At 41.4% G+C, this 14,944-nt stretch overlaps 1 protein-coding gene across 1 annotated transcript in view; it reads left to right on the plus strand.

Annotated features, from left to right (window-relative positions):
- Window positions 1-14,944, plus strand: part of rnf13 (ring finger protein 13) — a 63,459-nt gene that overhangs the window by 20,983 nt on the left and 27,532 nt on the right. The window contains exon 4 of the mRNA XM_071202883.1: window positions 4,394-4,516. Coding sequence (XP_071058984.1) covers window positions 4,394-4,516 — 123 coding nt within the window. The remainder of the gene's footprint in view (window positions 1-4,393; window positions 4,517-14,944) is intronic.

Consider the following 14,944-nt stretch of genomic DNA (forward strand, 5'->3'; position numbering starts at 1 on the left):
GTGGCTCACCAATCAGTCTGCTGGACCACTTTACGATCTGACTCAGAGAGTTTCTGCTCTTTAAAGTCAGGTTCCCAAACCATGACATTAGTGAAAAAGACAGAATTGACTCGATAAAAGCACGATAAAACAATGAACTGTAGTGGAGTCGAAGTACACCATGTACCTCTGAACTGTAGAGTAGTAGAAGTACACCATGTACCTCTGAACTGTAGTGGAGTCGAAGTACACCATGTACCTCTGAACTGTAGAGTAGTAGAAGTACACCATGTACCTCTGAACTGTAGTGGAGTCGAAGTACACCATGTACCTCTGAACTGTAGAGGAGTAGAAGTACACCATGTACCTCTGAACTGTAGAGTAGTAGAAGTACACCATGTACCTCTGAACTGTAGTGGAGTCGAAGTACACCTTGTACCTCTGAACTGTAGAGTAGTAGAAGTACACCATGTACCTCTGAACTGTAGTGGATTCGAAGTACACCTTGTACCTCTGAACTGTAGTGGAGTCGAAGTACACCATGTACCTCTGAACTGTAGAGTAGTAGAACTACACCATGTACCGCTGAACTGTAGTGAGTAGAAGTACACCATGTACCTCTGAACTGTAGTGGAGTAGAACTACAAAGTAGCAAAACATTGAAATACTTAATAAAGTACAAGTATCTCAAAACTGTACCCCCGTATAGTACTTGTTGAGTTTATGAACTTAGTTACACCAGTTGCTATAAAGATAGAAAGATTAAGCCTTGCACAGCGCAGAGGCATGAAAATACATTTTCTAAATGCTCAACAGTGCTACCAGAATTATAAACTGACTGCTACACAATTAAAATAAATGCTTTTATATATTTCTATTAGATGTGACTCTTTGGCGTTTCTGTTATTAACTGCTGCTTTAGTTGTTCTGACTGCTAACATCCTCTGTTATTCCTCATTTTAAAGCCGATATTCCGTGGGGTCGGGGGTCGGATCCTTGTCACCTTTTTCATACCTGATGAGTTTGCATCCCTGACTACAGTTGCTTTAGCGTGTAGAAGCTAGTAAGCCTACTATTTGATTTGTTTTAGATAGGCACAACATGTCTCATATGCAGACCTTATTTTCCTGTTCCATGTTCAAATAAACCATTTTCAGTGGTAATTTTTTTTTGGTCATGAAAAATTAGGTAAAGGTCATGGAAAAGTCATTGAAAATCATTGGTGAAAAAGTGTATGAACCCTGTATATAGTGTTACTTCATTTCCCAAGTACAGTTCATTTACAATGAAGAAAACACATTTCATGAATATATCTATATATATATATAGAAAGCGACCCAGCTTCTGGTCCAGGCTTTCGTCACCTCACGCCTAGATTACTGCAACTCCCTCCTGGCTGGTCTACCTGCATGTGCCATCCGACCTCTGCAGCTCATCCAGAATGCAGCGGCTCGTCTGGTCTTCAACCTTCCTAAATTTTCCCACACCACGCCGCTCCTCCGCTCCCTTCATTGGCTTCCGGTAACTGCTAGAATTCACTTCAAGACACTGGTACTTGCGTACCATGCTGCGAATGGATCTGGCCCTTCCTACATCCAGGACATGGTTAAACTGTACACCCCAGCGTGTGCTCTACGCTCTGCATCAGCCAAACGACTCGCGGCACCCTCGCTGCGAGGGGGACCCAAGTTCCCATCAGCAAAAACACGTGGGTTTGCTATCCTGGCTCCAAAATGGTGGAATGAGCTCCCCATTGACATCAGGACGGCAGAAAGCTTACACACCTTCCGGCGCAGACTGAAAACTCATCTCTTTCGACTTCACTTCGAGCGATAGAATTACTAACAAAGAACTGCTAACAGAGCACTTATATACTAATAAAGGACTGGCTTATCTATAGCCAGTTGAGTAGCACTTGAAATACTTGGCTCGATGAAACCTGATGTACTTATATGATTCTGTTTTCTTCAAGGTTGTGTCTTCCTGGTCGAATGTACTTATTGTAAGTCGCTTTGGATAAAAGCGTCAGCTAAATGCAATGTAATGTAATATCCTTTTATATGCAAACACAGTACCTCATATTTTCGAGGATCTTAAAAACTGGATGATTAAAAACTATAAATATTGTTACCCAAAACATGCCTTATATCACCCATCTGACAGAGAAGTGGAAATATATAATCATTTTAAGATAGATAGATAGAATCGGAGGGATGAAACCCTCTTTAATGGTCACACATGCAGAGCACACAGCACACAGTGACATTTGTTCTCTGCATTTAACCCATCCTAGTACCAGTCTAGTACTAGGTTGTACTAGATCAGTCATGTAGTATTTTTGCCCAGGCAGCATTTTAACTACGTCTCCTTTCAGGATTTCCTCCTCTTCGCCAGTTATTTCCTGTTTTCCCCGCTCTTCTCTCAGCTGTTCTTAGTTGTGTTTTTAGATGCTTTTCCTACCCAACAGAGGGCGCTCTCGCCACGTGTTTTAAAGTCAGGAGCAGGAATGCGAGTCAGTGGCACAGTGATGTCATTCAGCAGCAAGGCTGGGCTGCACTGCACTTGAGGGAGGCACCCAGAGGTGACGGCACTAAGGGATGGGTGATTCCTCACACGTGTCCCCCTCCCTGATGTGAGGTTTCACAGATTTACCTCATCTCTAAAAAACGTGACCTTTCATACGTCAACTCTTATTAATGTCGAGCTACATTGGGGCGGTGCATTAAGTCAGCAACTTTGTCTCGTCTCCAGTGTAGCAGGGTTCGTTCTGTTAGCAAATGTGATGTGTCACCCTGGTAAATTTCCATATGTGGTTCAGCTGCTGACGGTGTGTGTGTGTGAGAGAAAAAGTGCTGACTCTTCAACATACAGGCTTTTTTAATGTTGGCTTCAAGAGAGAGAGAGAGAGAGAAGGATGAAAGTGTCCCACAGCAGTCCGCACACACTTCCTGTCTACCACCCTGCCTCTGACACACACACACACACACACACACACACACACACACACACACACACACACACACACACACACACACACACACACACACACACACACACACACACACACACACACACACACACACACACACACACACACACACACACACACACACACACACTGACAGAGGTTTTAGTTACACTAGCACAAGAGCAGCAGAGGTTTAGAAATCTATATCATGTCAAGTCCCTCCCTTCTCCTCTCGTGTGTTTTCCTTTCATCGTCTTTTCTTCATTTAACTGTGCTGGTTCTTCTCTTTGTTCACTCTCTGCCTCTTTTTGTCTTCACCTTTCTATTTTTGTCTATCCTCTGTTTTTCCTTCTTTTGTCTGCATTTCAGAGATTCTGTGATCCTTTTGCCTCCATATTAATATCTTTTGCTGAGTTCTGCCTTTGTTCTCCTTCCCTTTATCACTCCGTCAGCCTCTCTCTCTCACCCCCTCTTCCACTCTTCTCACTATCGCCTTCTCATCAGTCACTTCAAAAGCTGTCGTTTGAAATGGGACTAAGACAGGAAGCAGCGTTGGGAGGAAGAGAGATGGGAAGTACAAGGGCCAGAGTTTTTCAGGGCAAACTGAAACCCTGACAATAGGAAACAACAGCTACACTGAACAAAAATATAAACGCAACACTTTTGTTTTTGCTCCCATTTTTCATGAGATGAACTCAAAGATCTAAAATATTTTCTATATACACAAATTAACCATTTATCTCAAATATTGTTCACAAATCTGAAAAAATCTGTGATAGTGAGCACTTCTCCTTTGCCGAGATAATCCATCCCACCTCACAGGTGTGGCATATCAAGATGCTGATTAGACAGCATGATTATTGCACAGGTGTGCCTTAGGCTGGCCACAATAAAAGGCCACTCTGAAACGTGCAGTTTTGCTTTATTGGGGGGGTCTGGGGGGGTCCGAAAACCAGTCAGTATCTGGTGTGAGGGGTAGGGTTAGGGTAATGTTGTGAATCGAGTGGCCCATGGTGGTGGTGGGGTTATGGTATGGGCAGGCGTATGTTATGGACGACGAACACAGGCCACTCGATTCACAACATTACTCTAACCCTAACCCTAACCCTCACACCAGATACTGACTGGTTTTCGGACCCCCCCAGACCCCCCCAATAAAGCAAAACTGCACGTATTCATTATGACTGGTTTTTTCGATCTGTTTTTGGTCTGAAAAACACACACTGTTTGACATCAGTCCTTCATTTATTAAGAGTTTTCAATCTGTCAACTTAAGACTGCTCCTTACACCAGTAGCATAAAACATTTCAATAGTCCCGTTTCTTAAAAGTAATATTTTCTAAAAAAAAGGCATCATTTCTTTTTCTTTTTTTTGATTTCCAAGGAAACTAGGTATAAGTCATTCATGTATTTCTCTCACCATGTCTGATGATGTCATCCCTGCAGGGCTTCCTGATTGGTGCACGACCAGAAAATGCGTGCCAGCCCATCGAGCCTCCGCCCAGGGACAACCTGACGGGGGCCTTCATCGTCCTCATCAAACGCTTCGACTGCAACTTCGACATCAAGGTACAGGGTTACACTGGTGGTGTGTTATAGACAGAAGTCCTTCCTGACCAGGCCACACCCTTAACCAACGTCATCCATCGCTAGTTTGATCCAAACACAACTATATCAACTTTATTTCAAAGCACAACATAACTTGTTTTGTTCAGACAGGGAATTATGGCCCCTCTATTCACTTACAGGCTTCCCATGCTTTTTTGGTAATTTTAGTGCCTAGCAAACATAGACAGCATCACTTATTTCAGAAGATGTTAATCATAAGGTCAAGCATCCAAAACAGTGTGTGAGGTAGAGTACACTTATGTGTGTTGCCTCACACTGCAATTATATCAGATCAAGTCTGGTTGCAACAGGAAAACAGGAAGTGGCCATTTCCCTAAACACATTTCCTGCAAGAGCATGTATCCCACTCCACTGCCTTGTCTAGTTTTGCGTGTGATGCAGGACTTGTGGAGCTGGAATGTTGTGTTTGCCTTATAAGCAGTGAAGTGGTTGAAAGATGGAACGAGAGACCGATCTATTGAGGCACAATGCAGTGTTCAGGGTGGTGAAGGAAGGATACGTTTTGTGTATTGATATTTTCGCTTAGTTCAGCAGTATAGACAAAAACAACGCACGTGCCTTGTTTGCTACCGTTGACAGACTAACAAACCCCCCAGTGTCAGTAGCCTCTGAATTTCTATCCACCAGGGCCTGCAATGAATTTGCCTCCTTCTTCACTGACAAAATTCAGACAATTAGACAAGCAGTCAGTGCTTCTGTATCAGGTACAGCAAATGTTTTGTCCCTGTGTCCACCTAAAATCAATTCAGACATCATGACACAATTCCATCAGATTAATTATATAAAAACCTAGAGGACATTATTCAACTTCTGAAATCCTCCTCCTGCTGCCTTGATATGATTTTTCTAAAATGTTTTTCATTGCATGGCCACAGATCTACTTCATATAGTAAACAAGTCTCTTAACTCAGGTGTTTTTCCACAGGCTCTGAAAACTGCAGTCATTAAACCGCTCTTAAAAAAGAATAATCTAGATCAGGGGTAGCCAACACGGTGCCCGCGGGCACTTAGTCGCCCGCAGGGGCAACGTGAGTCGCCCGCCGGGCATGTTCTAAAAATAGCTCGCCAAGCAAATCCAAAATGTATAAAATACACAAAACAAAAAAGGAAATGTAATTAAAAGAATCTACCATATGCATAAACGAAACCTAAATCATAGCGAACTCTATCTCAATCTCAATCTTTATTTATTTATATAGCACATTTAAAACAACCTTCGGCTGACCAAAGTGCTGTACAGGGCAGGCAGTAACTACAATAGTGAATAGCCCAATGGGAGTACGATAATAAAAACAATAATTAAAAACATAATAAAAAGCACAATAACTAGAAACATATAAAAAAATAAATAAATAAAAAAACACATACAAATATAAAAATGTAATGCTCAACTAGTATTAAAAGCCATTGCAAAGAGGTGAGTTTTTAGCTGGGATTTAAAAAGTTCAATAGACTCAACAGTCCGGATATGTGCTGTCTACTTACTACAACTCTATAACACCCCTCCCCCCACCCCACAATGAATATCGACCAATCACGTTCTTGCTTGATTTGCGGGACCAGCGTTGCAGTCGGGAAGAAAACCAATGTGGCACCTCCCCGCTGATTTTCCTTCTGGCAGAATCTGCACTACACATCAGCCCCATTGAACAGCCTATCATGCCAGCCTATACAACACATGAGGGGCAGAGTTTTACTCTGTGTGTTGTAACTTATATATTTATTGCACTTGATGCACACACACGCATGGCGTAATTTCCACTGGGGACATGTCCCCCGCACTTTTCGAAATCACCTTTGTGTCCCCACTTTACAAATATGTTTATTATTATTTTTTAACGCAAGCCGTCATCGCCACGGAGGAGCACACAGCCTTTGTGAGCGAGCGAGACAGAGAGAGAGAGAGAGTGAGCGAGCTAGGGAGGGAGGGAGAGAGAGAGACGGAGAGAGAGACGGAGAGAAAGAGAGCTAGGGAGAGCACACCTTTATCTATTTAATATAGATAAAGTAAGAAATAATTCCAATGTGTACTATAGGACAGTAAAAAAAACAGTTTAAAAGGGGAGTGGTTAGTAAAATATGTATAAAGAAAAAGAAAGAATGCTAATAGGTAACATAAGATAAGAATAAACAAGTTTAAATGATTTGTTATTGGTTGTGATCATATTCTAAAGATGTTTGGATTATTGAAAAATACAGCTCCCTTTCATAGAGTGTTGAGAGCTGTATCCATCAATTCATGTTGTGCTCAAAGTGCACCAGATTGATGCATTTCACTTCAACATTTAAAAAAAAATCTTCCATGCATGCTCATGAGGCGGTGAGGACCCCCCTAGAGGAGGTGAGATCCACCCCCAAATAAAAAAGGTTACATTAATTAAATTGCAAACATTTTGTTTTAGTAAACACTGAAAACGGGTCCCACAGACCCAAACAGCACACAAAGGTTAAAGGTCAGCATATAATAATGTTAAAATGTGCTAAATATATACACTGCAAAAAAAGAGGAGTAAAAGTAGCCCTCGACTTGTTTTATTTTTTGAAAGTAGCCCTCACCCTAAAAAAGGTTGGTGACCCCTGATCTAGATGCTTCAGTAATGAACAATTACGGGCCCATATCAAACCTCCCATTTCTAGGTAAAATCATTGAAAAGGTAGTTTTTGAACATGTGTTCCAGTCAGGCTTTCAACCAAACCACAGCACTGAGACTGCTCTTGTAAAGGTCTTCAATGATATCCACTTAAACACAGACAGTGGCAGAACTTCAGTGTTAGTATTATTAGATCTCAGCGCTGCGTTTGACACTGTGGACCACAATATATTACTAGACCGACTAGAAAACTGGGTGGGACTTTCGGCAACAGTTCTAAATTGGTTTGAATCCTACTTAAAGTACAGAAACAACTTTGTTTCTATAGGTAAATACTCATCTGAGTTGACAAATATGACATGTGGGGTTCCTCAAGGCTCCATCTTGGGGCCTCTTCTCTTTAACATCTACATGCTACCACTGGCTAAGATAATGAAAAACAACAAAATATGTTACCATAGCTATGCGGATAACACCCACATTTACATAACCATTTCACCAGGAGACTATGCTCCAAGTGCATTGAACAAATCAATGACTGGATGTGTCAGAACATTCTCCAATTAAACAAAGGTAAAACTGAGGTAATGGTTTTTGGAGCCAAGGCAGAACGTATAAAAGTTAGCGCTGAGCTTCAGTCTGCAATGTTCAAAACAACAGATAGAGCCAGAAATCTAGGTGTTGTCATGGACTCTGACCTGAGTTTCAACAGTCACATTAAAAACAATTACTAAATCAGCCTACTAGTGATGTGTCGGTCGCTAACGAGCAGGTTATTTTGAACGGCTCTTTGGTACGAACGAGGGCAACCGAGTCGTACTTGGTGAAAGCCGTTCTTTTTATCGTTCAATCGTTGGTCCGATACTCAATGCCTGCCAAAATCCACTCGCCTTTTAAAAAGCTTGATTTTGTTCCCCACACGTATTCTGTGAAGACCCGCCCCTACTCTGATTGGTAGGTTTCAGCACGAGGAGTGAGATGGGGTGGGTCTTAACGGAATACGCAAGAGAGAGGAGTCATAACAAGTGGTACAGGACAGGTAGACAATGTGTTTTTCGGATGGGAAAATGAGCCAAACGCGAAAACGCAGCAGCATTTGGATGCACTTCAACCAAAACCCAGGCAGTGATAAAGCGCACCATTTGTAAAGGCAAAATATCCTTTGAAGCAGGGTCAACAAATAATCTCTATCGCCACTTAAAAACACAGTATCTAATATTAAGAGTTGCATGAATTTCATTCAAGGCAAGGCAACTTTATTTACTTAACACATACAGAGGGTAAATTCAAAGTAGTACATTCACTGACATGAATGATATGGATATAGCGCAACCTTGTGTCATGTTTACAATGCAGATTATTGACATTAGGTCTGGCAATACAGTCAATCATTACCCTGGTGATTATTTCGCAGATAAACCTAGTAACCCCGCCACCCTTTAAAAAAACGGCTCTTTTGAACGGCTCTTTGAAAGGAACGGAGCCATAAGATCCGGCTCCTTTCAAAGAGCCATAATTCCCATCACTACAGCCTACTATCACCTAAAGAATATATCTAGGATAAAAAGACTAATGTCACAGCAGGATTTTGAAAAACTTGTCCATGCTTTTATCTTCAGTAGACTAGACTACTGTAATGGTGTCTTCACAGGTCTCACTAAAAAATCTATTAGAAAGCGGCAGCTGATTCAGAACGCCGCTGCTTGAATCCTTACTAACACTAAAAAAGTGGATCACATCACTCCAGTTCATAAGTCTTTACACTGGCTTCCTTTATGTCAAATAATTGATTTCAAAATACTGCTGCTGGTTTATAAAGCATTGAATGGTTTAGGCCCAAAATACATTTCTGACCTACTGCTAAATTATGAACCATCCAGAACTCTCAGGTCTTCTGGGACTGGTCAGCTTTCTGTCCCCAGAGTCAGAACTAAACATGGAGAAGCAGCGTTCAGTTATTATGCTCCAAATATCTGGAACAAACTCGCAGAAATCTGCAGGTCCGCTACAACTCTTACTACTTTTAAATCCAGGCTGAAGACTTTTCTTTTTGCCGCTGCTTTTAATTAATATATTCATATCTTAAACTGCACTGTATTTTTTATTACGTTTGCTTTTTAATGCCATTTTCTTAATGTCTTTCATTTTTGTAAAGCACTTTGAATTGCCTTGTGTTGAGTCCCCCCAAAGGTAGTTAAAGTCATTATTGGGGTTAGGTTAGTCCCCTACGTGTACCGTTTTGGTTTCAAGACCCTGGTTCTCAGAGGACACCAAAAAAGTCCTAGAAAAGACAACTTAAACTTAACTAATGTCCATTTAAAGAAAAGAGGAATAGTTTTGGCAAAAACTAAAAAGGTACCATGGGGTACAGGAATCCGTTTTGGTTTCAAGACCCTGGTTCACCGAGGATACCAAAAAAGTAATAGAAAGACAAGGTAAACTTAAAGGTGGGGTATGTCATTTTGGAGAAACCAGCTCGAGTGCGCTAGAATTTGAAAATACACAACCGGAAAAAATCTGCCTCTACCCTCAGACTTCCTTACAGAGCCCCTCCTCCAACACACACAAACGCGCACATGACCAATGAGGGCACGAGATAAGTTTGTGCACAGATGGAAGGCTGACAGGCAGGTAGGCCATCCAGTTATTTTAGCCGGGCCGGCTAAAATGATTGGTCGTGCTTTTTACAGCTCTATGGCTTACACAGAATTTTTTTAATGTATTTATAGTCAAAGCATTTAATATATTCATTGCTATCGGGATGTTAAGAGCATTCCATGGAATATAACAAAAAGTGTTTCTGAAATAAATTACATACCCCACCTTTAACTATGTGCATTTAAAAATAAAAAAGAGGAATAGTTTCGGCGAAAACTAAAAGGTACCATGGGGTCAGATTATAATTATTCCAAAGGGGGGTTTGTTTAGCATGAAACACTTGAAATAACTAAAGGACAAGTTAAACAAGAAAGAGGAAAGAAAGGGAGGTGATAAACTATTTCTGCAAAAAAGTTAGCATTTCAGATGTGTGTATCTCACACGACTGCACTGTAACTTTTATTAATGTATCTTTGCTTTTAAATGAGTGTTTTTAGATATCATTTTATAATATGTTTCTTAATGCTATTAAAGGTCGGGTAGGTAAGTTTGAGAAACCGGCTCGAGATACACTTTTTGTTATATTCCATGGAATGCTCTTAACATCCCGATCGCAATGAATATCTTAAGTGCTTTGACAAAAAATCCATTAAAAGATGTCATCTGTGGAAGCCGTAGTACTGTAAAAAGCACGACCAATCATTTTAGCCGGCCCAGCATCAAAATAACTGGATGGCCTACCTGCCTGTCAGCCTTCCATCTGTGCACAAACTTACCTCGTGCCCTCATTGGTCATGTGCGCGTTCGTGTGTGTTGGATGAGGGGCTCTGTAAGGAAGTGGCAGATTTTTTCCGGCTGTGTATTTTCAAATTCTAGCACACTTGAGCTGGTTTCTCCAAAATTACCTACCCCACCTTTCATGTCTTTCATTTTTGTAAAGCACTTTGAATTGCCTTGTGTTGAAATGTGCTATATAAATAAACTTGCCTTGCCTAGAGGATGGGTGAAGAAGATAAAGGGGAAATAGAAAAAGAGTAACCTGCCTTTGTCCGGCCATTTTATAGCATATAACCTTGGTTAAAGTCTAATTAACCTATGCAAAGTCGAACACAGTGGCTATAAATTAACCCAGAAGTGGGTCAGCTGCAGTTTTGAAGGAAACACATCAACTATTATTTTGCATACAAATAGAATTTGCTTCACCAGTTTCAATGTCTCTGCAAGATTCATCAAGGATTAAACCTTGTAAAAAGGATGACTACAAAATATGAAGAAAGTAGGAAAAGGTTGTGGCTCCATGTCTATTTATTTTGTATTCAAATGCTGTTCGATCCACAGACTTTCTTCAAGATTAACAATCATTGGTCTTGAAGATCGCCTGAGGGCCGAAACAGTTTCCCTCTTTGAGGTCTCCTTCCATTGATAAGCATCTCAATACATCCAAGATGTGTGTAACTTTTAAAGTATTTAACATGAAATAAAGTCCAAAACACTCTAGATATATATATATATATATATATAAGTTACAGACGCTGGAGTCCTTGATGAAACACTTCTTATTATAGAATTTCAAAAATGTACTGTAGAGACATTCTTTCCCGACCTGGAGACATCCTGAATCGTTGCCAGATACTTCAGCAGTGAACACATTACCTTTCCCCCAGAAAACCTCACGTTTGCGGTTTAACACTTGATACATCTGGCAATGGAGCTAGAAGCAAGTGAGTTTTATTATTAATACAGCACCCTCCGTTGATTCCCAAAATGGTTTGTGCCCCAAAAGTAAAAAATGACGTTTTTTTAAAAGTTTCTTTCAGTCACTTACATTTTTTCACTTTTGCTTTAAAGGGAACTAAAAGCATAAAACACCATGTGGTAGATGCATCTTAAAGCTCAGGGTTTTCATGAGTTCAGAGTAAAAACAGAAGAGAAGATGGAAAGCAGTGAGGTAGAGAGAGGAGAGAAAAGCCAGCCAGGATTAGGAGAGTGAGAGCAGAGATGAGTAATGGGGGGGAAAGCGAGGAAAGCATGCAGCCTCTTGGCATCTCTCTGCTTTTTACCCTCATATGTCTCACTCTTACCTTTTCACTCCCTTGTACTGTCGTCGTCGCCCCCCCCCCACCCGTTGATTCACTCTCACACTGCCTGTCCACCCCTCTTTCACACATTTATTTTCTTGGCACTTTCTCTCTGTTAGTCTTTCACTCTCGCTCATACAGCCTTAGAAGGTCTTACTGCTTCACACACACACACACACACACACACACACACACACACACACACACACACACACACACACACACACACACACACACACACACACACACACACACACACACACACACACACACACACACACACACAACCAGAAACATGTTGACAGACATGGCAGTAAGGTGTTCCCTCTGCTGGAGTGTAACCAGACTCCACATAGCTGTACGTTAGACAGACACATTACACACACACACATTACACACACACACACACACACACACACACACACACACACACACACACACACACACACACACACACACACACACACACACACACACACACACACACACACACATACACCAGTCTCTCTGAACTATGTCAGGTTTGACATTTAACCTCCTGCAACCCTCGAAGGAGCAGCTTTGACTTGTTGAAGTTTACTCTGATTTCTCCTTGTTGAGAGTAGATTTCTCCATTTTGACTGTAACCTCGCAGCACTTGTTCCCCCAGTTGGGTCATAAAAAGCACATTAATGGGCCCATGACATGCTTTTCCGGTTATTACCCATCCCCTTGTGTGTTTATGTAGCTGTAAACGGTCTGCAAAGTCACTGTGACGAAGGTAACTTTGTCACTGTGGACTGACGGCTTCGGGCCTTGTAATATTGCACATGTGGTTTAGTTTGAAAGTGTTCCCCCTCCCGTTTTGTCTGTAGCTGGTGATTGTGTTCACCTGGTGCCCTGTGTTGTCTCCTCCCCCCCCACCTGTGTCTTATTGGCCTGATTAGTGTGTGTGTATTTAGGCTCTGTTTTCCCATGATTTGAATTAATGCCCACACCGGGTTGTATTTGGACGTTGGTCATAGTGACGCAACGGACCAATCCGTGGAGATTCTCACACACACACACACACACACACACACACACACACACACACACACACACACACACACACACACACACACACACACACACACACACACACACACACACACACACACACACACACACACACACACACACACACACACACACACACACACACACACACACTCACACTCACTCACTCAGCCTTATCTTTTCTCAGCCGTGGATCTCCGCACAGTCGCACACACACACAGCATGGCTGGCAGTGTGTGTGTGTGCCCAGGCTGAGTTCCTCGGTGTCTCGCTGTCTCGCAGACCCCACGCAGCAATCAGGAAACGACACCAGTAATCCAGCTCACACTGTCCGCTCCTCGAGCCCCAAAGGGCAGAGCAGCGAGCCCCGCAACGTCCCGCCATCACGGCACCCAGACCCCACGCAGCATTCTCATCTGTTTGTCATTACTGGTGTCATTTTCTGGTTGCTAACAAACCCCATTCTAACATATAAACACTGATGTTCCGCTGTAACGGTGGTGGACTCATCAGAACAGAGTGGGCGAGCTAACCAATCAGAGCACAGTGGGCTCATATGGAGGGGGGGGGGGCAGGAGCTCCAACAAGCCAGTTAGGACAGAGAGTGAATACACATACTATATACAGAGATGCTGTATGAGAAACCAATGTGATTTTGGAACATTGAACAATGTAAATCTATTCTAGTAGACCTCAACAATGGAATTATGATCAGTAGAAATGGCCATGTCATGGGACCTTTAACACTGTAATGCATTTCTCACCAGCAGCACCTCAAAGTAAGTTTTGACACAGGCCAGATAGGTTTTTGAGTTTTAGTTTATCATCAAGTAAAAATACCAACAGAGATTTTTAGAGGTAAAAAAGATTTATGGTGGTCTCTTTTTGCAGTATTTACTTTGTAGAGTGCTGTTTAGAGACTTTACTGTAACTATTGTAGAATTGTCTCACAGCTCATTTTAAAGCAAACAATTAATATGATGTTTTCTTAAAGCCTTCTGTTGATTTATGTTTCAAGGAGGAAGATGCTACTTGTTTTCCCCATATTGGTTTGTTTGTCATATTGTGGCTTAACTTTGAAAAGGAACATAGTCTGTTCTTTGTTTTAACTACGCCTCACCCCATATGCTCTTGTTAGAAAGTGGATTTCCAGCTCTGTTCTTGTGAATCAACAAGTTTTAACTGCCTACTTACTCACAAACTGATGGACTGCAGTGAATTTTTTTTTAAATGTTTTGCTTTGCTTTTTAGTTGGTGTTATGACAACTGGCCACTTGTTTTATAGACTTAATATTGAGATAATTGAATGCAGCAAAAGTATATTTCCCAGGATGTGGGAAAGTTTTGCAAATGCTAAATATTCATGGCTTAAAATAGGGTGTGTCCAAAGCCTATTGGTTTACCCCATGTCCCCTCTCCCTGCATTTCCTGTCAGCGTTTCCACTGACACTAACAAAATATAGGAAAAATGCCAAAATAAATCTTACACAAAGAAGTGACCTAGTTTTCTATCAAAAGCATCATATTTAACATATTATAGGTGTGTCTTTGTATGACTTACTTGCTATAACAAATATGTCTCTCTTAATACATCCATGTGTTTACTGCTTATATTTAAACTTCTCACGAGGATAGCAAAACTAACTTAAGGTAGTAATACGGTAAGCTTTGATCACATCGCATCAGGCTGGAAAAATATGCTGTGTGTGTTATAGTCTGTGTCTTTCTTTCTTTTCATCTTTTCTTATTTCCTTATCTCCTTTCCTTTCTCTTCTCTCCATTCCTGTCCTCGATTTTCTCTCCCTCATTATTTTCTTTCATGCACACACACCTTCACAGTCTGGCTTCGCTGTCTGACTTCAGTGTCTGGCTTAATGATTGCACATATCTTAAAACAAACGCATATACTGTATCTAAACTTTTTTTCTCTCGCTCTTTTACACACACACACACACACACGCATACATACACGCACACACACTCAGTGGTTGGAGGAGTTAGCACTTGTGTGTGAGTGTACGTTTCATTGTGCCATTGCGGCCACAGATCTATTAAATCCCTGC

The sequence above is a fragment of the Pseudochaenichthys georgianus genome, chromosome 4, assembly GCF_902827115.2.
Source record: "Pseudochaenichthys georgianus chromosome 4, fPseGeo1.2, whole genome shotgun sequence".
NCBI lineage: Eukaryota > Metazoa > Chordata > Actinopteri > Perciformes > Channichthyidae > Pseudochaenichthys > Pseudochaenichthys georgianus.